The sequence below is a fragment of the Neomonachus schauinslandi genome, chromosome 11 (assembly GCF_002201575.2).
Source record: "Neomonachus schauinslandi chromosome 11, ASM220157v2, whole genome shotgun sequence".
Lineage (NCBI taxonomy): Eukaryota > Metazoa > Chordata > Mammalia > Carnivora > Phocidae > Neomonachus > Neomonachus schauinslandi.
Window position 1 is genome coordinate 55,733,713 of NC_058413.1, and position 24,999 is coordinate 55,758,711.

The 24,999-nt window shown below is 58.5% G+C and overlaps 1 protein-coding gene across 3 annotated transcripts in view; it reads right to left on the reverse strand.

The window, feature by feature from the left end:
• The window catches only part of WNT11 (Wnt family member 11), a 20,677-nt gene extending 924 nt beyond the window's left edge, over positions 1–19,753 (reverse strand). Inside the window, exons 1-5 of one of the 3 annotated variants that reach the window (XM_044919584.1) lie at positions 19,473–19,753; positions 15,494–15,674; positions 8,251–8,486; positions 6,389–6,666; positions 3,699–3,991 (exon numbers count right to left, since the gene is read on the reverse strand). In XM_044919584.1, coding sequence (XP_044775519.1) covers positions 3,699–3,991; positions 6,389–6,666; positions 8,251–8,486; positions 15,494–15,576 — 890 coding nt within the window. In that variant the 5' untranslated portion in view covers positions 15,577–15,674; positions 19,473–19,753. Of the gene's footprint in view, positions 1–3,698; positions 3,992–5,091; positions 5,219–6,388; positions 6,667–8,250; positions 8,487–15,493; positions 15,675–19,472 lie in introns of all 3 variants that reach the window. The other 2 variants (XM_044919586.1, XM_044919585.1) reach the window with 2 other exon arrangements.
• Positions 19,754–24,999: the final 5,246 nt, after the last annotated feature.

A 24,999-nucleotide genomic window follows, 5' to 3' on the forward strand; every position in this document is an offset into this window, starting at 1 on the left:
CCCCCCCCCCGCAGCTCCTCTTGTAAGGTGTCTTGCTCTTGGGGGAATTGTAAATAATCCCTTTTCCTGAGAGTACTTCTCACTTTCCCCTAGATTTCTTTTTTTTTTTAAGATTTTTTTTTTTTTTAATTTGACAGAGACATAGCGAGAGAGAGCGGGAACACAAGCAGGGAGAGTAGGAGAGGGAGAAGCAGGCTTCCCCGCAGAGCAGGGAGCCCGATGTGGGGCTCGATCCCAGGGTCCTGGGATCACGACCTGAGCCGAAGGCAGACGCTTAACGACTGAGCCACCCAGGCGCCCCTCCCCTAGATTTCTAATAGGCATGTATCAAAATGACGGGAGTGTCTTGTTTCCTTGGAGGTGTCTTTTTTTTTTTTCCTTCTACTTCTAAATACTGGAAGGAGCCTCAAACCACTCTAATGATCCTGTCTTCATATCCGTTCTTGAATTATATTGTAACAAATGTAAAGACAAATGTAAAATGTAACAAATGTAAAAAATGTAAAGTTTTTACATTGAGAATCCCAGGATAATTCTGGAATAGACAAAACGGCACTGGAGGCAAAGTGAGTATGGGGCACTCTGTTCGTTGAGAGAGAGCCTCTGTCAACCAGTTGCCCCTATGTGCCAGGCGCTTCCCGCCAGTATTTTATCTTCTAGGAGGCACGTAGAGTCCTTGGGTCAGTGGGATTATCATGCCCATTGTACAGATGGTAATGGGCTCGGCAAAGGGCAGAGGCCTGCTCAAGTTCTCACAGGAGTCTGTGGGCAAGCAGGGCTGAAGCTCAGGGGTCCTGAAACCAAGCCTAGCACACGCTCTCCCTACCCTAACGACAGACAACCCAGAGGCTTCCAGGGGCTGCATATCTTTCCGAATCACACTCCTGGGGAGAAGACATGGCAAAGGACCGGACCTAATCTAAGAGGCGAGAACAGATGGAAGGGGTAGGGCTGGAAGTAGGGAGGCCGGAGAAAGAGAGGCTGAGACCAGGGCTGGGAGGAGGCCATGGGGTGGGAAGGGGGGCGCGGTGCACGGAAGGAGAATCAGGAGGTGACGGTGGCCTGCAGGTCGGGGCTGCCAACAGTTCCAGGCGGGAAGGAACAGCGGAAGAACACATGCCCCAGAGGCAGACAGACCTGGGTTCAAGCCCCAGCACTGCCACTTACTGGCCGTGTGAATCAAGGCAAGCCACCTAGTCACTCAACCCCATTCATGCCCCTGAGCCGTATCCTGGAGGTCTCCGGATGACTCCTCCAGGAAAGGGGGGAAGAGGGAAAAGTTTCATTTTTATTTCTAGATCCCTGACATGCAATGTTTGAAACCTGGCCTCCAACCCCAGAACCAGACAAGATCTGCAGGGGGCTGGGGAGAGTGGGACTTGGAGAAAGATCCAGGGGCCCAGGGCAGGTTTCATCAGTGCAGAGGCCGCTGAAAGAAACATGACAAGAGGGCTGGGGTTTGGAATGGTGACCGCTGCTGAGGCCTCAGTTCACCAAGCTGGATGTGAGGAGGGCCGCAGGGCACTGTCCCCAGCTAGGGGGCCAGCCTCTAGAGAGGTGCCACCCGTGCGCATGCTTCTTACAGTTAACGAAGCTCATTTACCTCCAACCCCTTGTACTTCCAAATCTCCTCACCTAGTAAAGCTCACGTTTCCCCCTCCTCCAGGAAGCCTTCCTTGATGTCCAGGCAGAGCCAGGGCACCTCAAGACTCCCCTCACCCTTGGGCTTTCCTCTGTCACAATCCAACAACTTGTCTCTCCCCCTTCCCTATGCCTGCCAGGGCGTCATGTAATAAACAGACGGGAAAGAGTCTGTGGTTGTAAGCTACTGAGATCTTGGAGCTGTTTGTTACTGCAGGAAAAGCTGACCCACACAGATGTCTGCAAAAGCCCATCTTCAGAGGAATGGCTGAGAGCTGAGCGTGGCAGGCAACCTGGTGGCAAGTGGGAAGGAGGCATTCAGAGAAAGCAAGGAAGGCAGCTGGTGCTGCGGCATGGGGCCTCCTGGTCAGTGGTTTGGGGGCAAGCGGAGTGGGGGGCCCTGGGAAAGCAGAGGCCTGACAGCCTGGGGGGTGGGGAGGAGAGAGCACCATTGATGAGCCCTTCCCATGGGACTGACATAGCACAGAGGAGCTGCCCCGTAAGCGTAACTGGCGCTGGCTGGCCACCCCTCTGAGGGGTGTGGTACCCTCTGCATTGCGCAGAAGATGAGGCTGAGCCTCAGAGACGCGAACGCATTCGCTCAAGGTCCCACAGCTAGGAAACTGTGGCGCGGGGGTGGGAACGAGCCTTCCCTCACACACGCACGCACACACATCCCCCCATGGATCCGGGGAGGCCCTCTGTGTGCTCTGGGCTTTCCCTAGCCTCTCTGGGTTTTAAAATCCTCCTCCCCCCCCCCCCCCCATCCTCATCACACCCACTCTGGCTGCCTCAGACCCAGACTCTCGCTCCTTCCTGTCTCCCGGGCCTGACCTGGTTCCATCTTCACTCCACCCGACCCCCCTCAATCTGGCCTCCAGATGGGAGCCAGGGCCTCCTCGCAGAGCCTGCTGCCCTGGCCTATGAAGACGGAGCCCCCCCCCCAAACCAGCCCCCCTCTCTTGGGAGACAGGAACGGGGGCTGCGGAGGAAGCAAATGCTGGCCGGGCACCAACTATGTGCCAGACACGTTCTCAGACACCCTCGCTCTGGTTCAATATTCTTTTAACCCCGCAGAACACTAGTTTTGTGGAATGCTATTAGGGGCTCCTTAATAAAAGAGTTCCACAGCCAAACACCTCTGGGAAACGTTGGCTTAGGCAGATCCTTTACTGTGGGATTCCTCTGAGCCTTTAAAATGTTCTTGTGCTTTGCAAATCGCCAAAGAGAATTTCCCACTCACATCTGATTGCAGGACTGTCTCTATTATAGCATCTCGGGACTAACTTCCCCCAAAGCCATCTCTGGGAAATACTGCTGCCCTGAATCCTCACCAGCCCTGCCCGGCACACAGTAGGTCTGCAGTCACCCCGGTTCCCTTTCTTTCTCCTGTCCTCAGCCGGCTTTGGTGGTAGTGATGGGGCCCCAGCCCCGGCTCTGAAACTGGGGACCAAGGGGAGAGAGAGCTGGGGCCTGGGAGGTGGGCACGTGCCTGTCAGGGGACATGGGACTCTGTCTGTCCTCAAGCCAGGCCTCCCGCTCCTGGTGGCCCTCTGAAAAGCAGGCGCCCAGGCTCCGTCTCCAGCTCCGTGCAGACTGCCTGCGCGGCTGTGGGCTGGCTACTGAGCCCTTGTGCCTCAGGTCCTTATTTGTCCAACCAGCGGCTTAGACAACATTGACCCTTCACTCACTCACTTGACAAACACTTATGAGGACCTGTCTTCTGCAGGGCAGCTTCTGTCCCTGCCAGCCTCCCAGTGTGGTCCTGTCTTTCCCCATCTTCTCACCAGGGGGAAGGAGGGGGCTCTCACCAGCCTCCACTCCCCAGCGGCCCCTGCCTGAGCAAGGTACACAGCGGCCCCTCCCAAGAGCTCTGCTGGGGGCCCCCTGGACCCTGGCACCTCTGCTCGGCACTCCTGGGGCCACCTCCCTCAACCGGGCAGGGACTCCATCCCCCAAATGGCAGCTGAGGTGAGACCCTGTGCCTGGCCTTGCGCTGGTGTGGGGCCTGTCAGCAGAGCCGACCCCTTCCTGCCAGGGTGGCAGCAGGCCCTTACCTGTCTTGCGTCCCATGGGAGCCCACCTTCTCGTTCTTCATGCAGAAGTCGGGTGAGCTCTGCAGATAGACAAGCTCCGAGTCCTTCACAGGCCTGATATCCAGGTCCTTGGGCACCAGGTGCTTGCGGGTGCCCATGGGTCGGTGCACTACCTTGGTGGCTGACAGGTAGCGGGTCTTGAGGTCAGCAGCCACATCCCGAAGCTCCTGCAGCCCCTTCCAGCAGGTGCGGATGGAGCAGGACCCAGATACCCCGTGGCATTTACACTTCATTTCCAGAGAGGCGCGCAGAGCCTGCAGACAGGGGAGGGCGTCGGGCTGGGCGGCCAGAGCCCTCTCCCTGGCCTGCCCGGGGACCCTACCCCACCCCCACACATGCTGGGTGCTATCAGGGAGTCATTGCCTACTCTGGGCCTCAGGTGAGGGAGCTTTTGGCTCTAAAGCTGGGGACTGTTGCAGGTTCTCAGCTCCTTCCCCAGCCTGGGGGTGGCTGGCAGGGACAGGAAGGGAGTGGCATTTGCAGGGGTAACAGATGTCAAGTGCCCGAATACATAATATGGCTTAATCATCATAACAGTCCTTCACGGGAGGTATCATTACTTTCCCCATTTTCAAAAGAGGAAACAAAGGCTCCGGGAGGCCAAGTCGCAAGCTCAAGGTTGCACAGCTAGAAGATCCTGAAGCCGGGATCTGAACTCAGGTCTGAAGGCAATTCCAAAAGCCATGGCTTTTAATTGTTCCACGCTTTTCTCTTGCACAAAACTGGGGCTCACTGAATGCTTGTTGGAAGAGAGCGAAAAAAGAGAAGGAAGGAAGGGGAGGAATGAGGAGGGGGGCGGAGGGGGGCAAAGAGGCAGGAGGTAACTGCATGGGGGCGTATTCCCTGGCCTGGCTGGCCCTTCCCCTCCACTGCCTGGTGACCCCCAGCAGCCTCCCCGCGCCCCGGCCACCGGTCAGCAGCTCTGTCCTACTCTGTGCAGGGCAGGCATGTAACTGCTACCTTGCAGAATGGTTGCGGAGGAAAGGGTTTTGTGAACTCTAAAAGTCAAATCAACACTGGTTTGAAAAATCAGTCCAATGACTGTGGTGGAGCCGGGAGGCTTGGGCTCTGGAGCTTGGGGAGACTCTAGTCCCGGCTTCCGAAATGACTCTGTCCCATCATCTTCCTTGGGCCTCAGTTTCCCCAGGTGTACCTGAGGGGCATGAGTTAGATAGATGTCTTCTGCAGGCAGTAAAGTTTTGCGTTTTAACCCTTGCTTCTCGGCACACAAGACTCGGATCCCTCTGCCCAGGCCAGCCCTCCTGTGCGGACCTGCAAGGTTTATGGGTCCCCTGGGCCTACCCCTGCATTAGAAAGATGGGGAAACTGAGGCACAGGGAGGGCAGAGACTTGCCCAAAGTCATTCGGTGAGTTAGTGCAGGGGCTGGTAAGGTCCCAGGGCTCCTCTCCTTCACCGGTGCCAGGAAGTGGGGAACGAGGGAGTCCACTGGGTCTAGAATCTGGAATTGGCTCAGCAAAGCCTGTGAAGAGCACAGGAATGAGGTGAACCCACCTGCAGGGCACATTCAACCTCCCAAGGGCATCAAGGTACTTTTGAATCATCAAGGACAGGTAACTACTGCTGCAGGCCCCTAGTGTCTCTTGGCCTCAGTTTCCCCAACTGTCCAAACACGGCCTGGACATCCTAGAATCCTTCCATGAGGGAGACCAGTGAGAGAGGAAGGTGAGGGTGTGGAAACCTCTGGACTTGGAGTCCCACAGACCTGGGCTCCATCGCAGCCTGCATCCTTGGCCAAGCCACCTAAGCTCTCTCTGCCCCCCTTGCTGCCTCTGTACAATGGGCCTGCTGGGCCTGCAGGAAAGCATGAGGAACCATCTGTGCCTGATGCTCCACCCCTCAGGCCCCCCGCTCCCCGTCTGTAAGGGGGTAGCAGCCCCTCCTCACAGGGGGGTTTGTGGACCACAGGACAGACAACTCATCAGGCACCACCACAGCGCTCACAGTGCTCAGAGTGGTATAAAGCGTTGTTTTTTTTTTTTAATTTTCTAAAAATAAAAAGGTCCATTCATTCACTTATGCATTCACCCCAACCTTCTGTGGAATGAGGTGAGGAATTAATGAGAAACTGGGAGTAACAGACGTTGGGGGCCATCTGAGTCTGGAGCTGGGTGGGAATCCCCGTTAGGTCCAAGGAGACGACCCCGGAGGCTAAGGCTCTTGCCCCACAGCCCTCCCCACGCCTCCTCCCACACCCAGCCCCGGCCGAAGGCCCCACGGGAGGAGCCTGAGGAACACGGCCAATGGGGACTAGAGCGTACCCAGCCAGTCCATTTTATAGATGGAAACACTGAGGCCAGAGAGGAAGTGACTTGCCCAACATCACCCAGCCAGTTTAGTGCCGGAGCCAAGGCGGGAACTCAGAGCTCCTGACTCTTAGCTCAGTGTTCCTTCTGCTCCACCCAACATTTTCAGTTGAAATCCTGGTGGACCCCCTAGAGGAGGAGGAGGAGCCTGGCAAGCCCCAAGCAGCTGGAAAGGGGAGAGCCGGGGGGGGGGGGCCGGGAGCACATGGGTGTGGGTGGATCAGGGCCCGCCGCCCGCCCCCCACTCCATCGAGGCACACTGGTGGCCCTTTCCTGGCCGATTGGCACAAGCACAACCATCTGGGGTGGGTGGGGTGGGTGGTTACCTGTCTCCCCACTTCACTGTTGTGTAGACGCATCAGTTTATTGGCTTGGGATCCTGTTTTTTTCACCTTCATAGGAGCATCGGAAAACTTGGCCCCCATGAGGAGCCCGTAGCTGAGGTTGTCCGCACATCCTCCCCAGCGGTTCCCGGGCCCGGGTGGCTCACCTGGGACAGGGCCGCAGGAGCAGCCGGGCAGGTCGCCGGAGGTGCAGGCCCGGGCGATGGCGTGGCTGATGGCGGCCGCCGACAGCGCATACACGAAGGCTGACTCCCGGGTCCCTGTGGGGAGGTGCTGGGTCAGCTGGCGCGGGTGACCCGGGGACAGGACCCCACCCAGGCCTGAGGGCGTCCTCCTGAGTCCCTGCCTGCCTCGGTGGGGCCGGCAGGGGACAGGGGCTGCAACCAGGGGGAGGACAGCCCTAGGGACATTAATCTGTCACTTGCCCATTCTCCCACACATACATTAGCTGACTTGGACACTCGCTCGAAAACTCAGCCCCACATCCAGAGGCCCGCACACCCCACATACCCAGAGGCACCTTGCTCCCACACACTCACGATTCTGGACCTGCCCCTGCTTCCCCGCGCTCCGTGTTAGGGGCTACTCTTCAAAGAACTTGTCCCCGAGGGGCAGATGAGTGTGCAAAAAGCCAGCTGTAGGTTGAAATTTGTCCCCCAAAAAGATAGGGTCAAGTTCTGACCCCTGGTACCTGTGAACATGACCTTATTTACAAACAAGGTCTTGACAGGTGTGATGGAACTAAGATGAGGTCATCCTGGATCACAGTGGGCCCGAATCCAATGACTGGTGTCCTTACAGGAAGGGGGAATCGTGGATACAGACACGTGGCGGGGGGGCCCCACGGGACAGAAGGAGGGATTGAAGCGATGCATCGACAAGCAAAGGAACAGCAAGGCTGCTGGCTGCCACCGAAAGTTAAGAAGAGGCAAGGAAGGATCCTCCCCGGGGCCATCGGAGGGAGCACAGCCCTGCCGGCTCCTTGATTTCAGACTTCTAGCCTCCAGAACTATGGGCAATCCAGTTTTGTTGTTTGAAGCCCCTGTTTGTGGGACTTTGTCACAGCAGCCTTGGGAAACCAATCCGGAGCCCAACGTGCCTCTCCTGTAGGGTGTCCTTGCCTTAGCTCCACACACGTCCCCTCCCCTTCTCAAGCCTCAGTTTGCTTAACTGTAGAATGGGAATGATAATACCTACCTCACAGGCTTCCTCTAGAGTTCAAATAATTTGGGAAGGAAGGAAGCTTTGTCAAGTGCTCCACAAACCTTAGCTGTTACCGTGCAGGGGAGACATTAGACCCGCTGGGGCCCTTCTGCCCATCAGAAACCCCCAAAGCCACCCCGGAAGGCACCTGCTCCGGACAGCGGGGCCGCTACCTCCCGCTGTGCATCTCACAGCGTCTGCCGTCACGTCGGTCTAGAATGACCTGTGCCCGCCTGTCTGCCCGAGGAGGGTGCTCTCCCGCCCTCGTGTTACCGCCTCCCCTCCCAAGAGCCTCCTGGGCCGCATCCACCCTTGCTTCGTGCAGCAGGGTACACATGCATCTGTGCTCCCCCTACACTGGTATATTCACTCACTATGTGCTCACTCACTCATCAGTTCAGGCCTGGATACCCACGTCTGTGACTACTTCAGCCACCCATCCATCCACACCTGTATTCTTCTCTGTGCGCCCATCCATCCCCCACCTAGTCACTCACCCACCCATCGCACAGCCATCAACATCCAGCCAGCCAGCCATGAACTCACCCGCCCGTCCAAACACACATACACGTCCGCCTGAATTCGTCCGTCCCCACCCGCGCGCACTCCGCAGGCCCTGGCAGCCCCCGGCGGCTCCCTACCTCTCTCCAGGTCAAGCAGGTAGTTGGGGGCAAGCTCGATGGAGGAGCAGTTCCAGCGCATGTCCGCAAAGGCCCTGCGGCAGGCCTTGGTGACCTCGCGGGCGGCGTGCACGACGGTGCGCATGAGCTCCAGGTTGCTGCGGCAGAGCTGCACCTGCGCAGACACCAGCCCCTCCAGCTGCTTGCAGTGCTGCGTCTGGTTCAGCGCCAGGGCCGCCGGGGTCTTGGACAGCGCCCTGCACACCACCGGAGGGCGACAACCAGTGGGAGGAAAGACGGCGTGAGGGGCCACGGCGCACCTGCCCCTCTGGTCCCAGCCTTCCCTCAGTGGGCTTGGGGGCCTTTGCTGGAAGGAGCTGGGAAGCTAAGATGCACTGAACTAAGACCCTCCAGCTCCCTGTGACCTTGGGCACATCACTGTCCCTCTCCGGGCCAGGCCCTCATTCAGAACGTAGGATCATGACCTCCACCCCACCTACGCTTGCTTCACTATCGTCAGCCTAACAATAAACAGTTTCACAGCTCACAAAGCACTCACACCCGCTTCCTTGTTTAGTTCTCACACGGCTGTGAATTAGGACCCCTTACTCAGCAGCCAACGCCGAGCCCTTGTGTGTGCCGGACGCCGCGCTCCGTGCTAGGTTCCAGTCACCTCAGAATCCATGCCATTACCTGAGCACTTACTAGATGCACAGTCTGAGTTAGGAGCTCACCATACATCCCTTCGTGTAATTACTAAAGTCATTTATTGGGCTGTAAAATCCCACACACATGCAAAGAATTTATTAAAGGATTAAGGAGCCACTCAATTTTGTGATAAATTAGACTTGGCCATGAACTTGCTGTGTGCCCTTAGATAAATCACTGTCCTCTTCTGGGCTTCAGTGTCTGTACCTGTAAACTCTATTTCCCAGAATCGGTTCCAGTGAGATACTCTGAAAAACGGGATCCATGCATAAGCACATCTGGGGAACCTGATATACTCTGTCCCCCTTTGGAGAGTAATTGAAGCACATTCACATTTTAAAGGCCCTGCCTGAGAAGTCCCACACAGCAAAGCAACAGGCTTGGTTCTGTTTAACTCAGGAGGTGGCTAAGCAAAAAGCCCTTTGTTTGAGAAACGCTGACCTCATCCATGCTTTGGGAAATGTTGGCCTGAGGGTCTCTATGAACCCTGGTAACGTTATAACACCGAGGAGCTTCCCAGATCCTGGCTCTAGGTACTGGGGTTGCAAGGCTCCAGGACCAGGGGTACATCCTGGATGCACGTTTCTCCCAGAGCCTTCTCCAAGGAGCAGGCTGCATCAGGCAGCACCTACTCTAAGTGCAGGCTACAGGGACCCCAAGAGCCTTAAAGGGTTCTGCACAGACTCATCCCCTGCCCCAGACCCAGCTGGCCCTCAGCAGGCCAGCAGAAACTCTAGAGGAAGCATGACGGGGAAGGGGGGGATGGGCCAAACTGCAGCCACAGTGCTGCCGCCCCCCCCCCCCCCCCCCCCCCCCCGCTTGCTACGAGCACCACAGTCCTCATCCAGGGTCAGGGCTGAGACCTAGTGAGGCCAAGATCCCAGAACCCCCCACCTGAGATCCCAAGGGACATAGCAACGTGCTAAAGAACAGCACAGGCTGGGGTAGACTCCTGGGTCTGTTGTTCTCCCTTGTGACCTTGAGCAAGTCACTTGGCCTCTCCTAGGCCAGCAACCTCTCAGCACTACCTGGGGGAGTAACTCGGTGGGCCTCATGTGCTCTGCCCAGGGCTGACACAGCTGGTCAGTGCTCAGGGAGGGAAACTACTACAGTCACTGCCCTGGTGGTCTTTTCCTACCTGCGCCCACTTAGTCAAGGTCCCCCAGACCTCTGTAGCATCTCGTCCTTGTCCCTGGTGTGCTGTAACATCTGGCCATACCAGACTCCTGGCTCCTCTGATGGGGGACTGCCCTACCACCATGCCTTTGCCCAGGAATACCTTTCCCCTTGCTCCTGTACCTAAATGAATAAATGAACTTGATCTACTTGTGGAAGAAATATTTACTAAGCACCAACTCTTCCTGAACTCATTGGTAATGAACACGACACAGATCCTTTCCTCAAGGAGCCCCGAGTCTAATGGCTACACAGACCCATCCACAGTTATAAGGCAATGACCCAGATGTTCCAGCTCGTGGGCTGGCCCAGGGAAGAGCCCAGGCTTAGGGTAAGTTACCCAACTTCTCTGGGCCTCATGGTCCTCATCTGTTATAGGAAAATGATAATTTCCACTTCAAAAGGTGAGGGCAAGACTTTAATAAGATAATGCATATAAAACATCTGGAACATTCACACATGGGATTGACTGCCTCTGCTTATTGCCGGGTGAATCCTGGACCAGAGAGTCAAAGACCTGGATTCTAGCTCCAGCTCTGCCCTCTATGTACTGTTCATCTTGGGCAAATTGCTGCACCTCTCAGAGCATCACCTACAAACGGGAACTCCTAGAGGTCTTGGAGGGGCTGAGAGGGATACTAGGAGCTACATTAAGTCCTAATTAGTCAGTTTCCCCCTGCCTCTCACTCTCCGCCATGTGCCCCACCCATCCTACGACTCCAAAGTAGAGAAAGCAGACCCAGGACAAGTGGGCCTGGCCTGATGTCTGCAGTCCGGCTGGTACGACCCAGCCTCAGATCAATCGTGGCTATCTAGGGCCCCCTCTCCTCACTGCTACCTCTGGCCCGTCCCTACCCTCCAAACTACGAGCAGGGAAATGTCTGGTGTATTTGGATGCAGACCTTAGGCATGGTTTCTTGACCTACACTGAGCCAACCGCTCCTCCCTGGCCCTCTGAGCCCCAGAGGCCCGTGTAGGCCGGAACCCCTCAGGGAATCTCTGGTCTGGATTCCTACAGCCTAGACCGGGTGAGGTGTGGCCACAGAGAGGCAGATGCCATCCCTGCAGCCTGTTTCCTGGTCGGTACAGCCCGCCACCTGCACCCAGCGAACACTACCCACACACGCGGACACACTACCCCACGGAGGCACGGCACTCCCCCGCTGGCAGAGCCTCTCGCTTCACGGCCCATCCCATGCTCACAGAGGGGTCAGCCTGGGAGATGACTACCCCCTGCCCTTTGTACAGGGGCACTCCGGGGCCCGGATGCCCCACCTTCAACCAGCGCCATCCTCCCGTAGACCCTGGCCTCTCCTTCCTGGGCCCCCTCTCTGCGGGGCTGGGGGCTGCCCACACTCAGCCTGTCCCGAGCCCGCTCTGCCCTTCATCCTGGCCCAACTTTCTTCCTTCCCCTCCGCGCCAGTTTTCTGTTTCACAGTGGGAAGGGTGATAGGAGATATTCGAGAAAATCCCTGGCACAGCCCCAGGGAGCACGCAGTGGGCACTCAGGCAGTGAGGATGCCTTCCTAGTCCTTGCCCTGGGTTCCTGCTCCAGCCCAGCAGTGGATAAGAAAGGCCCAGGCTTTTCCGGGGGAGCTCAGCACTACCAATTCCTGAGTGCCACGTGCTTTGGCCCCAAAGTTCAGGGCGCTCTGTGCTCCTGGCCTGGGGACCTGGGCCACTCTAGGTAGCCATCTGTCCCACTCTGAAGTCACCCAGCCTCCACTTCCCCAGCTGGGGGTGAGAAGAGGTGCTAGGAGGGAAACCCCAGTGAGGACCCCCCAAGATGAAGCTCGGACCGCCAAGGAGGGCAGAGGACAGATAGGAAGCATCCTGGAGAGCCTTGGGGGGCGAGGAACTGCTGGAGAGAGTGGGGCAGATGGAGCGGCCAGCTGCAGCACACAGGCCGGGAGATCTGGAAGCAGGGGGCAGTGGATTCCACCCCTTCGAAGAGCAATGCGGTCATCTGGTAATTAGAGGTAATGACCGTTTCTAACTAAGTCCCCCTCGGGGAGGTAATCAAGGATTAGGGCAGGAGGCGGGGGAGTTACCTGTCTGGACATCTCCTCTGGCTTACCTCGCTGCAGCAGACCCCTAATTGAAAACATTTTGGTTTATCAGGGGATGGGGACATGGGGGAGAGGGTAGAAGAAAGGACAGAAGGGAACAGAGTTCACAAGCAAGGCCTTTGCCAAGGATACCACTGTGGTGGCCAAGGTCTCTCTCATCTGGGAGTCGAGGGTTCTCCTGGGAGTGGCTCGGGGCCGGACACCTGGGTTTCAGCTCCAGCTCAGTCACTCAACCAACATGCGACCTTGGGCAAGTCACTGGCCCTTGCTGGGCCTCAGTGTCCCCATCTCATTGTGCAAGCGGGGACACCGAAGCCAGGAGAAGGGCAAGGCCTGCCCAGACGTGTACACAGCCAATCAGGCAGAGCCAAGCCAGAACTCAGGCATCCCAGATCCCAGGCTAGAGCTCTTTCAGTCCCATTTTAGAGATGAGGAAACAGACTCAGAGAGGCAGAAGCTATTAATTTGCCTGGGGCATGGCTCGTGGCTAATGGACTGGCAAAGCTCAGGCTGAGGCCCAGGTTCCCAACAGGTGGGCATTCTGGGCCACCGAGCCACATCTGGTTTCAATTTCTGTGTCAGATGCCCCTTTCACCTTCAGCTCCCTTTCCGAAGCCCAGGGCAGCAGGACCCCCGGAGACAACCCTGGGACAGCTGAGTCTCCTGGGTGAGCCCCCAGCCTCCCGGCCCCACTGTACACTTCCCTATTTCCAACTGTCCCATGGCCCCCTGCGAACAAGAAGCCACGGAGCCAGACCCCCTAACTCCACATTCTGCCTCTGCTGCCTACTAACCGTGACACCCTGTGAGTTAGGGGCCCCTCGCGCCTCCATCTCCTGCTCTGTTCAACGGGGGTGACAGCAGAACCCACCTCCCATGCTGGTCGGGAGAGTCAAATGAAACAATATACATAAAGTGCTCAGAACAGGGGCACCTGGGTGGCTCAGTCAGTTAACCGTCTGCCTTCGGCTCAGGTCATGATCTCAGGGTCCTGGGATCGAGCCCCGCATCGGGCTTCCTGCTCAGTGGGGAGTCTGCTTCTCCCTCTTCTCCTCCCCCCTCCATTTGTGCACACTCTCTCTCTCTCTCAGAACAGTGCTTGGCATGTAACAAGGCCACAGACACACACACACACACACAGTTGTTATGCTTAAACTCCACTCCTGTCTCCCCCTGTATGTTCAGCTCCAGCAAGAGTTTAACCACTATCAAGGGGTTCGGCCGAATGGAGCCCATCTGCCTGGTTTCTGATCCCACAGCCACCATTCACTAGCTGTGTGACCTTGGACCAGTAACTGAACCTCTCTGTTCTTTAGTTTCCTCATTTGTAAAATGCTAGTGGTAAGAATATCACCTACCTCATGAGAGTATTATCAAACTTAAGTGACTAAAGCTCTTGGAACAGAGTCTGAGGATTTACGAGTGGGCTCCTATAACTCCTGGTTTCTCTGTTTCCCCACTGGGCACTGTCCTGCCTCTCTGCTTTCCTCCCTGCTGTTCCTCCTGCCGAGACGCCTGCTTTGCATTCCATCCTTGGCCATCGAAAACCTACCTACCCTTTGAAGCCCAGCCCAAAGTCACCTCCCTTAGATGGGACTAACCGCTCCTCCTCTGGGCTCCCACACTCCCTCTCCTAGGACACAGCCCAAAGTCCACTTTGCATTTTTATACGTCCATCTCCCCCAAGGAGAGGAGCTCCCGTAAGGCAGACACTGAGTTGTATCCATTTTTGCAGCAGCCCAAACTGTGCAGTGGGGATGGCATGGGTGTTGGGCTTAGCTAGCCATCTATTCCAGGCCCTCCCGGCCACATGCCACATGGGGGCCCGTGCAAGCCACACACTTGTCAGAGCCTCGGCATTCCTGCTGTGGCGTGGGAATGGTAGCAGCATCCCCCCCAGTGCTCTAGGAGCAAGCCTCGTTCTTGGCCTCTGACACTCCTAGTGCTCTTTGGCAAATCATTCCCGGCTCGGGACCTCAGTTGCCTTATCTGTGAAATGGTGTGGTGGGTAAGGAGGGCTTGGACGCTCTGATCAGAGGGTCCCACCAGCTGGCACAGTGCCAGGCACCCGCAGTAGAAGGTGGCTGACGTCTCACAAAACTAATCAGAAGCAGCTGAGAAGAGCCACTGAGCCCAGGCTTCTTGCAAACAAGAAATGCTAGAAACAAGATGGGGTCCCCCTTCTGAATCACCAATTAATCGATAACTCAGCCCCAGGAGGGGCAGGGCCAGTGAACTCAGGACTGTTTGCCGGCTGCCCAGCCACAATCGCCCTGTCTTGCAGCTAATCCAAGAACCTTCCTCATAGCCCCTCCCCAGCTCCCATAATCTGTCCCTGCCTGTCTTATCTTCGTGGCTCCCTCTCCACACCCAACTCTAGACCTGTCCGGTCCTGGACGTCCCCTCCTCCCCACTGGCCCCACCCGCCGAAGTCCCAGAGACTCCTCAGGCCCTACCTAGGGCCACCAGGGTTCACAGATCACCCGGGGGGCCCAGGTATGTGCCCCTCACCACGTAGTCTCTCCCTCCCCCCCCCCCCCCCGGGGACCCCACACCACCACCCTGGTCACTGCTAGAGCTCCTGGGAGTTATTTACAGCCTGGGCTTCTCTCCTCCGGCCCCGGGAGGGCCGCTTCTCCAGGAAGGGGCTGGGTGTTACTCCTCTCTCCGCCCCCCTGCACGGCCCACAGCCCTGCACAGAGCCGCACTCCCTTCTGCAGGAGGGAAGAGAGCCTCTGTCTCCCACCTACCGGTCCATTAATAATTTCTAGCTAAAGGAATACCCTTCCCATGTGCACAAGCACCTGAGCCACTTCTCATCCGATCTGAGTGAGCTAGAGACTCCTTCCCTCCTTTGACAGAGGACACTGAGGCTCCCCGAGGTTGAGTGACACTTGCCCAAGGTCACCCAGGTGGAGGGGTCAGGGGACTGACGAGGAAACGTGATATTGAGCAGGCCGGCGCGCAGGGGCACAGACCCTCCTGATTGGGCCCCTTGACCACACTGTCTTTTTTCATCCGCCCCTGTGGAGGTCTTGCGCGACGCTCAGCCGCACGGCCCCGGGCAATTCTGTCGCTCCTCACGCCCTGTCTCGATCCTGCCTCACAACCCTCGGGGAGGTAAGGACAATATTTTACAGAGTAGGAAAAGGAGGCTTAAGAAGAGTGACTTGCCCAGGACCCCCAAGCCAACTTCTGCTCCCGGGTCTGGGCACGCTCACCTGATCCCCAGGGTGCCCCCTTCACATTAGCCGCTGCCCCCAACCGCCTGTCCCACAGGCCGACTGCGTAGACGCGAGGTCCCCACTTACAGCCATTTGATGCCGTAGCACACGCCGGTCTGGAGCGCCAGGGCGAAGAGGAGCGCCTCGCAGACCCGCGGCCGCGCCCTCATGGTCGCGCGGCACGCGCGCTCGGGGGTCGCACCCTGGAGGAGCTGCACCGAAGTCCCGCCGCGCGCGGCCACCGCCGCTCGTCCTGCGCGCACACCGCCTGCAGTCGGGGAGAGCGGAGGCGGCGGGTTAAGGCGGCGCGCAGGGCGGGGGCCGCCGGGGGGGGGGGCGTTTTATTCAAATTACAAAGGAGGGGTCCGGCCCGGGAGGCCGAGCGCGCGGCGGGCGTCGCCTCCCGCCCCGCACAGCCCCGGGACGCCGCAGGCGTCTGGCTCAAATTAGGTGTCGCCCGAGCGCGGCCCCAGGCTGGGATCCAGGCTGCCGGCGGGCAGGGAAAGGGGCGACTGGACCAGAGACCGAGAGAGAGGGAGACGGCCGGTCAGAGACCGAGGCAGAGGGAGCAGCCGGGCACAAACTGACCTCGGGAGGGACGGAAAGGAAAGGAGGAAGGGGATCAGGGCCGACGCCGGGCACGCGCGCGCGAGCAGATGGCGGGCCCAGGATCTGCGTTAGCTGCAAAATATTAAATACTAGTGAGTAGGGAGGGCCTTGGCAATTATCCTTCCCCGCTGGGCCTCAGTTTACCTCCTCTGTAAACTAGGGACACAACTGTGATTCGATCTGGGATTCAGACACAATTCGCCTTTTATAAAGGAAGTTCATGATCGCATTTGCTCCTCCCAGCAACCCTGTGAGATAGGTACCATCACTGCCCCCATCTCACAGATGAGAAATCTGAGGCCCGGGGATGTGGAAGGGCGTCGTTTATCCAGTGAGAGGCAGGTCCATGCCCCGTGTTCTACTCCCAGGTGTCCTGTGAGTTCGCTGATGGTCAGAAGACTAGGAAATAGGGGCTTGCTCTGGGCATCAGTGAAGGGGAGGATGAGAAATGAAATGACAAAGGTCTTTGTACAGTGGTCCCGAGTCTTCAAGTCCCCGCCTAGCGCCCCCCCCCCCCCGCCCCGCCCCGGCCTTTGGAGTGTCTGCTGGTGCCCAGGCGGGACAGCCTGGCCAAGGCTAAGCAGTACTCACGGGACCGGCGCGAAGCCGCCTCTGGCCGCCAGGGGGCGTCCTGGGGCCGCGGAGCAACCGTTACCCCGCCCGCCCGCAGGTCGCAGGACCGCTTCTCCGGCTTTTTTCTTTTTCTTCTTCATCTTTTTTTTTTTTTTTTTTTGGTCTTCCCTCTCTTCATTCTCACCTCATTAACTCCCTTCCCAGCTTCTCCCAAATTTACCAACACCTGGCGTTCTCCCGGAGACAAACAGCTCTCCAGCCCCTCTCCCTCTCCCCTGGGGAGGAGCAGAGACAAAGAAAGAGATTCCTTTCTAAAGGGCTCGGGGAGTTTGAAAAGGAGGCGCCCGCCTTACAGGGGGCGCTTGAGCGTGAAGGGGGCGTTCTCATCTGGCCTTGTGAGTTTGGGCGAGCCCTCCACCACCCCCACGCTGTTTCCCCTTCCATGAAACAAGGGACTGGACTTGACCCCACATCTCCCGAAGTCTTTCAAGTCTCCCAGGAGCCTGCGGGTCTTTGAGCTCCCCTCTCTGCCTGAGTTTCCACTGTTACGAATACCTGTGTAGTGTGTGCGTGTACGTGTGGGCCTTAAGCACACACACAGATTTGAAACCGCACTGTTTTCTGAAGGCTTGCGGCATAACCCAGAAGGCAGGGAGAAAATCCTGAATTACGTTTCTTTTTCCTCCTTCCCAGTCTCTCGCTAGGCGCCTAACACGGAGGCGCTCACTACAAACGTGCCGAGTCCAAGGCTAGGGGTCTCAGAGGGGTTCTCAGTGTAACTGAGCACCCCCCCTCCTTCCACCCAGCCTGCATCCAAAACCTTTGTCTTTATGGCCCTGAAAGTTTGCCACACTCCTGAGGACGAGAAGTGTATCGGCTGGATATGGGGGGGAGGGGAGAGGATCAAAACTCCAGCCACCGTCTCTTTTCGCCCCCACCCTGTCCCGAAATGTGGGCTCTCCCCCCCACACCTCCCGCCAGGCGCCCTGCATTCCTGAGTGGGGAGGAGGAAGGGACTGCACGCGGACAGAGGAGAGTGCGGACTCACAGCGGGGAATCCGTGTCCAGCCCAACTCGCCCAGAGACAGGAGGGGCCGCCCTGGTCACAGCAAACGGGGACCCAGGCCTACAGCTACTCCAGGCTTTTTCTGAGAGGCCCGGTGTCCCGAGCTTCTCACTCCACCACCCCTGCACGTCGCCGAGAGAGCCTGGCCCCCTGAGTCCTGGCGGATTATTCCTGTCCTGTGTAAGAAGAGTCCAGGACAGCGGCGCGGGCTGCTGGGTCACCCTCAGCCTGCACCCTGTGGGTCAGTCAGGGCGCACTCGCCTCCCGGAGCCCCCGGCCCGCCAGGGGGCGCTACGCCGGGGTTCGAGGTGGCATCCGCAGCTGCCTCCGGCGCCGTGGGACTTTGGGCAAGTCCCCTCCTCTTCCTGGGCGCCGGTGTCCTCGTCTGGGAATGGGATGAGGCTAAGTGCCCTCTCCACGCTGGTCGTTCTATAAGACATCCACTTGCCGCGGTCCGCCCCGAACTGCTCGACCCCTTGCTTCAGGCCCCAGCGCGGAAGCTCCCGTGGGACCAGGCGCGTAGTGGTCCCGCGTCAAAGCGCAGCGTCTTTGGGAGAGACAAGCTGTCCCTTCCTCCCCCCGCTGGGGTTAGGGCCCAAGCTCCGCTGGCAGCTGGCGAGAGAAGTGGCCTCCCGGGCTGTTCTCCGTAAGCTCAGTAGCAGCAACCCGCTCCAACAGGTGGTTGTAAGGCTTGGGCTCTGGAAGTCCTTGGAAACGCCGCCGCTAGGGCGGCCGCCCCTCTGAGACAAGCCGGCGGAGCCACGCCGAGCTTCCCCTACCGGGATGGGCTCGCACTGGGCCGGGAGCGGGCACCGCGCTCGGGGCCGAGTGTCCACGCCGCGCGCAAGGTCGGCTCGGGCCGGGCCTGAAGCCTCGGGCTGCGCAGCTGGCAGAGCGGACCCTGCGAGCCGGTGACGCCAAGCGACCGCTTCAAGGTTACCTGCGACGCGAAACTAGGCCGGGCCCACAACCCGGCTTTGACCCCAGCCGGGAGGCTTGCGAAATCTGTCTGCTAGGCTGCGAACTATGCGCCGGGTCACCCGCGAGACGGGTTATTTTGGAAATGGGAAGGGTGGGGTGGGAGAACGCGGGGCACCTCCTGCCACCCCTCTGGAGCCGGACCCTGAGAGCCTAAGGACCCTCAGGGTCACGGAGATGCCTCAGCACCAGGAGGTGGGGGGTGTGGGCTCGTGCGAGAGCTCAGCCAGATGTTCGCGGCAGCTCCAGATGTGCCTCCGGTCCCGGGACCGGACTCTCCTCCTCCCCACCCCCCAGCCTGGAGCTCAGGTCTGTAAACAAAGTCCCAGTTCTCCCCCTTCCCCGCCGCCTCGGGGAGTCGGTCTCAAAGCGAGGCGTCCGCCCCCATCTCCACCCCACCCCCAATTGGTACGAGCTGCCGTAGGTCTCTGCCTTTGGCCACCCTCTCCCGCCCCGCCACACACACCCTCTTGCCCAGCCGCACGATCCAAGTCCCCCACCCCCGGGATGGCTCGGGCATGACCTCATTCGCGGGCCGAGTGGGAGGAAGAGGGTCGAATCGGGGGAACGGGGCCGGGAAGGCTGGCAGCGGCCCGCACAATCGGCACAACCCACCTACAGCATACGGGCGGGGAAAGCCTGCGCCCCCCAGGCCCCCGCGGCTGCGCTCCTCCAGGGGATTCCTCGGAGAACCGCACAGAGGAGGTGTGGAGGAGGACTTGATGTGCTTACCCGCGAGTCGGCGCCCTCCGGGGTCGCGCCGTCCCCCTCGGACTCGGACGCCCCCGCCCTAGCAGGTCCCCCCTGAGCACCGGCGCGCTGCCCGCGGCCACTGCTCACCTCCTGGGGCGCTCGTCGGGCGCGCCCTGAGCGCCCCGCTGCCCCGGCCGGCGGTGGAGCGGCTAGCGCGGCCCCCAGCGGCCCCGAGCGCTCTCCGGGCTGGGCAGGCGGCGAGGGCGCCCTCTTCGCGCAGCGGCCGCAGAAGGACGCCCGGGATCCCGGCGCACGGCGGCCGGCTCCGGTTCCGCGAGGACCGCCTGTAGCGCGGACTCAGGCTGCGGGGGGCTGCGCCGGGCTGTCGGGGCCTGCGCTCGCCCGCTCGCCCGAGCTCTCTTCCTCGCGCCGCACGGTCTCCGGCGCGGGCTGCGCACTCTGCTTTATAAGGCGCGGGCAGTCGCTTTGATCCGCCCACGTCAGCGCGCCGAAACCCCACCGGGTGGCTCGGGCCGCGCGCGGGGGGCGGGGGCGGGGTCCCCGCGGACGCCACGGACCCGCGGCGCCGGCGGCACAGACGACTTCGCACCCTGTTGAGTTACAAAGGGGAGGACTTCTTAACTGTAGCCGGTGTTTAATAAGCGTGCCTGCTGCCAGCCTACTGCGGACCTGCGGTGCGTGCGGCCCAGGTAGGGCAGGTCTCTAAAGCTCGCAGCCAGCCGAGCAAGGAACCTCAGCCAGTCTTCTTGGACAGAGGAGGAAGCCAGGCTCACAGGGAAGTCCCGCTTGGGTCTCAGCCTGGAGCCCGGCGGGTATCACGAGGTGCTCGTCTTGCAGCTCGGTTACTTGAGGCGTCGGGGGTCCCGAGGACTGCGTTGGCGTCCCAGGACGTCCTTCGAAGGGTCACCTCTCTAGTCCTCTGGTTCCAGTTCTGGAGAAGGGATCCGCCATCCCAAGCTTTCTGCGGAGAAAAGGAGCGAGAGCGCGCTGCCCTGTGAAGCGCGCTGTAAACCTGAAGCCCAAGAAGGCAGGCGGTCCAGCCTCTGGGGTGACTGTGGGGAGTTTTCTGGACATCTTGCCTCCTGTCCCCGGGGGGGGGGGGAGGGGTACCAGCGGATAACTGGGTTTTAGAAACTAGTTAGGACTACAGAGGTGCTTCCCATCCAGCACGGAACCCGCCTGGGGCTAGGGCTGTGTTTCTGAGGCAACTCCCCTGGGACTGGTTAGGTGAGTGCCCATCCCTCTCCGCACACACCCCTTGGCCTTTCTGGCTGACGGTACACCCCCCTCTCCCATTTCTAACTTGCTGAGTCAGGTGCTGAGGTTTCCATGGCTTCTGTTTGCCCCAATGCCAGGGGCCTCAGTCCCAAGCATAATCTCAAGGATAATCTAGTTCATTAGTAGAAGAGAGATATAGACTTAGTGACAAGGGGCTTGCCTCAGGTCCCTAAAACACCTGGTACACTTTTGTCCATTCTCTGCAGCCGTCCACCAAGTGGCCCCCATAGGCTGCCCCACCCTGGCTGCAGGTACTGCCACCTACACACACATCTGGGCCCACAGAGCCCACCGCAGGCTTTTGGCCATACAAACACCCTCTGCACGTGACACACAGGGCTGGGACATATCACCCCACAAATGGTCACAACACACTCGGGAGATACTCGCACACACCATATGCCCACACACACTCAGTAGCAGATACAGGGGAAATGGCCATATACATCTTCAAGATGAGGCCGAACACATGACTGCCCCCATCCAGTTCGTGCACACACATGTGCTTCCTTGCACACAGTGAGGATGCACACGCAGCTTCCAAGAGTGCCACACCAAATGCACATATACTCCTGCAGAGAGTCATAGGAATGTCCTTGTGAACACAGGCTGGGACACCCCCATCTCCTCTCCCAGAGCATTAGGGTCAGTAAAAGCTGTGGGAGGCTAGGGGTTATAAAAGCTGCAGGAAGGTAATGGGGCTTTGGGTGGGGTGTCTAGAAAGGGGGCGGGGAGAGACAAGGCTGCTCCACCTAAGAGGCATTCAGACTGCCCTTAGCTCTCCCACCCCAAGGCACTCTGGCCACCACAGTCAGAGCCATTCCAGGTGGCCTCTGTCCAGTTAGGATGCACCCTCCTCTGGGTCTTTCTGCTTAGAGAGAAGCTAAATGAGTTGCCTGCAAACATTTGCATAAGCGGTCCTTCAGCCAGAAATCTCCTTCTGGCTCCCAGCTAGAGTAGAAACAGAAAGCATTTTGGAGTCACACACACTTGGGCTCCAATAGTGATTTTGCCCTATTTTATTTTTTAACAGTGTGATCTTGAGCAAGTTGCTTAAACTCCCCGAGTGTTAGTTTCCTCATCCATAAAGTGGGAATAATGCAATCCCATCAAATCTATATCCTCCAAGATGGGATTAGTATCCCCATTTCATAGATATGGAAGCTGAGGCTCAAAAGGGTGGGGCTGGCAAGTGTTGGAGCTGATATCTGAACGTGGATCTTTCTGGCTCAGTGCGCACTATAGCTGATGGCGCCTATTGAATCGAATGCGAAGATCCTGACTTCCCACTGTCTGGATGGAGTTGAGGGAATCCAGGAGAAAGTCCCAGAATTCCTGAAGCACAACCCTGAGCCCTCCTGCCCACCCCCCCCACCCCCCATACTCAGCTCTCTCTTGTGAATCAAGACCCAGGCATTAGCTAGGGCTGAAAACCCTGCCCTGGGAGGTGAGGGGAGGCATGAAGTGGAGGCAAAGCCCTGGATTCAGAGTCAAGGGAGGCCCGGGGCAAGAGTCTGCCCCTCCCTGTACCCCAGGCTCCCCATTTGTATAAGGGGAGTAGTTTACCACCTCAGACATTCTGGGATTCTCAGAGACACTTGTGAGAAAAAGCTTTTTTCATCTTTAGGACCAGCTGAACTCACCCCTTCCCTTTCCCTCCTTCTTCCTTCTGTCCAGGGGCTCCTCAAGGGAGCTGGGCCGCCTGGGTTGCAAGCTCCCCTTCAGGGGGAGGAGGCTCTGATCTAGGCTGGGCGGCCATGCTCTGGGCTGCTGCTTGCTCTAGATGTTAGTATATTTTCCTTCTCCGCAGTTACCCCCGGTGATTCTGGTTCTCTGATCGCCCAGACGTGCTGGGGGCTTCCTGTCCACAGGCTTCTCAGCCCCTGCCTGACTGCCATTGGTCAGGACCACACACCTTTCCGTCCCCCACCCCTGCACACAGCCTGCTGGGGCGGGGGGCACCCAGGCTGAAAGGACATGGGGTGGGCGAAGCTACAGTTCTAGTTCTGTTCATCATGCCGGCCTCTACTGGCCCCTCCACCCACCTCAGCTTCCCTCCCTTGGGGCCAAGGCCTTGGTGGAGCTGCTGGGGCGAATCGGCTATTTCCGGGAGCGCTGGATGGGGAGACAGGTGACCTGGAAGTAGGCCTTAACACTGTCAGTAGTTTGCTGGGTGATAGCAGATAATTGTTTTGCCCTTTCTGAGCCCCGGGCACCCCATCTGTGAGGGGGTTATACTAGGGGGTTATATATATAGAGGGGGTTAACCTCTGTGGGCTTTTCCAGCTTCAGAACCTGGGTCTTGGATCTCCTTGACTCTTAACCTGTGGCAAAGGATGAACCATGGACACGGTGCACACTATGAGACCGAAGGGTGCTATTTCCAGCTCGAGGGTGCTTTCTAGAAGGTATTCCTGGGAAGGCAGGTGAACAGGGGTCTGGGCAGAGTATTATTATTGTCACTGGTCTGAACTCTTTCTGGGAAGGCCAGTGAGGTAGTTTTGAACGGCACCAGGCACCAATTCCTCTTTTTTTTTTTTTTTAAAGATTTTATTTATTTATTTGACAGAGAGAGAGACGAGCAGAGAGGGAACACAAGCAGGGGGAGTGGGAGAGGGAGAAGCAGGCTTCCCACCGAGCAGGGAGCCCGATGTGGGACTCGATCCCAGGACTCGATCCCAGGACTCTGGGATCGTGACCTGAGCCGAAGGCAGACGCTTAACGACTGAGCCACCCAGGCGCCCCGGCACCAATTCCTCTTATCCCGGGACACACAGCCCCCTTCGAAATGTGACTCCATACAGAGGTGAAGTTTATTTCCCCACCTCTGCCTCCGGGCTGACCTCGTGGCTCGCTGGGACCCACGCGTGTGACAGAAGTGAAGCTGTGCGTGTTCTGAGGCCCAGATGCCAGGGGCCTTGCAGCTTGTGCGCGCACCCCCCGGAGCCCAGCCCAACTGCACGTCAGAAGTCTGGCCAGAGCTACAAACTAAGAGGGAGGCCCTGGGGCCACACGGAGAGAGGCCAGCCTGGACCAGCCAGCCTGGCAGAACCCAGGTCCGGCTGACCCACCAGCCAAATGCAGCTGTCCGGGCGAGCCCACTGGGAGCGCCGGGCCGGGCCGGGCAGCCCGCAGGATCAGGAGAATCAGTCAGCTCTTCCTGTCAGCCACTACATTTTGACATGGTTTGTCACCTGGCGAGTGACACCTGAAGTGACCGGGCTTCGCTCGTGAAAAAGCTAAAAATGTGCTTTTGTCTCAGGTCATTTGGGAATCTAGAGTCGGACCATTCACCTGGGCGTGTCTCTGAAGTTCTGGCCCCTGGAGCCCCCTGTGAATGTCTCCATTGCTCTGGGAACATCCTGTGGTCAGGGACCGGCTCTGTCTGGCCCACGGGGCATCCCTGGTGCTCCCGCAAGACCAACCAACAGGGGCTGTGCCAAAGTTGCCAAGTGAGTGAGTGAATGGCCTCACCCAGCCTCCGCTCACAAACCCGCAGGGAAGGGAGCTCCCTCCCTCCAGGACAACCTCTTCCCTGATGAGAGAGCACTCCCTGGGAGAAGGTTCTCCTCCATCTAGAGCAGAGACCTTTGACTCCTCTGGTGTCCCTGCTTCTCTTCCTGCATCCGCTCTTCCATAGGACGGCCTTAGGTATATCACAGTGGTCCCTGGTGTTTGCAGAACCTCCCTTAATAGCAAGCATTTCCATGCACACAGAAGGCCAGCCACCCGAGACCCTTAAGGAAGTGTTTCCACCAGGGCCCCAAACAAGCATGGGTTCTGGGATCATGCAGTTTGGGGTTTTGACCCCAACCCCACCTCTCTATGGCCTTGGATAAGACACTTTCTGTCTCTGAGCCTCAGTCATCTCATCTGGAAAATAGGACTAGTGAAATGTACTGCCTAGGGTTGCCATGGGGCTTAAAGAGATGATATATGTAAAAGGCTCTGCACGCAATCAGTCCTTGATAAAGGTTAGTTCCTTTTCTGCCAGGTACATAAACAGTTCCAGATGGAGAGCTCATTTGTACTTAGCATTCATGTCTATATAAATAATGTGCAGGTCGGGAAGGAATTGTCAGGTGGCTGGGGATTGGGGGTGGGGGCATTCCCAGCAGTGGGAACAGCTGAAGCAAAGACAAGAGGGAGAAGTTTGGTTTCAGGGAAGGATAAGTCAGGGGCTCAGGGCTGCCGGCACTGAGGGCAGCAGGAAGGAAAATAACCGGGGAGGACAGGCCCATGCCAGGGAGGACCTTGAGTGCTGGGCTAAGAAGCGTGGGCTTTGCGGAGGGCAGCCTGGAGGAGGTCTGAAGCAGGAGGTTTGAGGTCAGGTGTGGGACTCAAGTCTGGGCAGATCTTAGGGGGATTGGGGTCG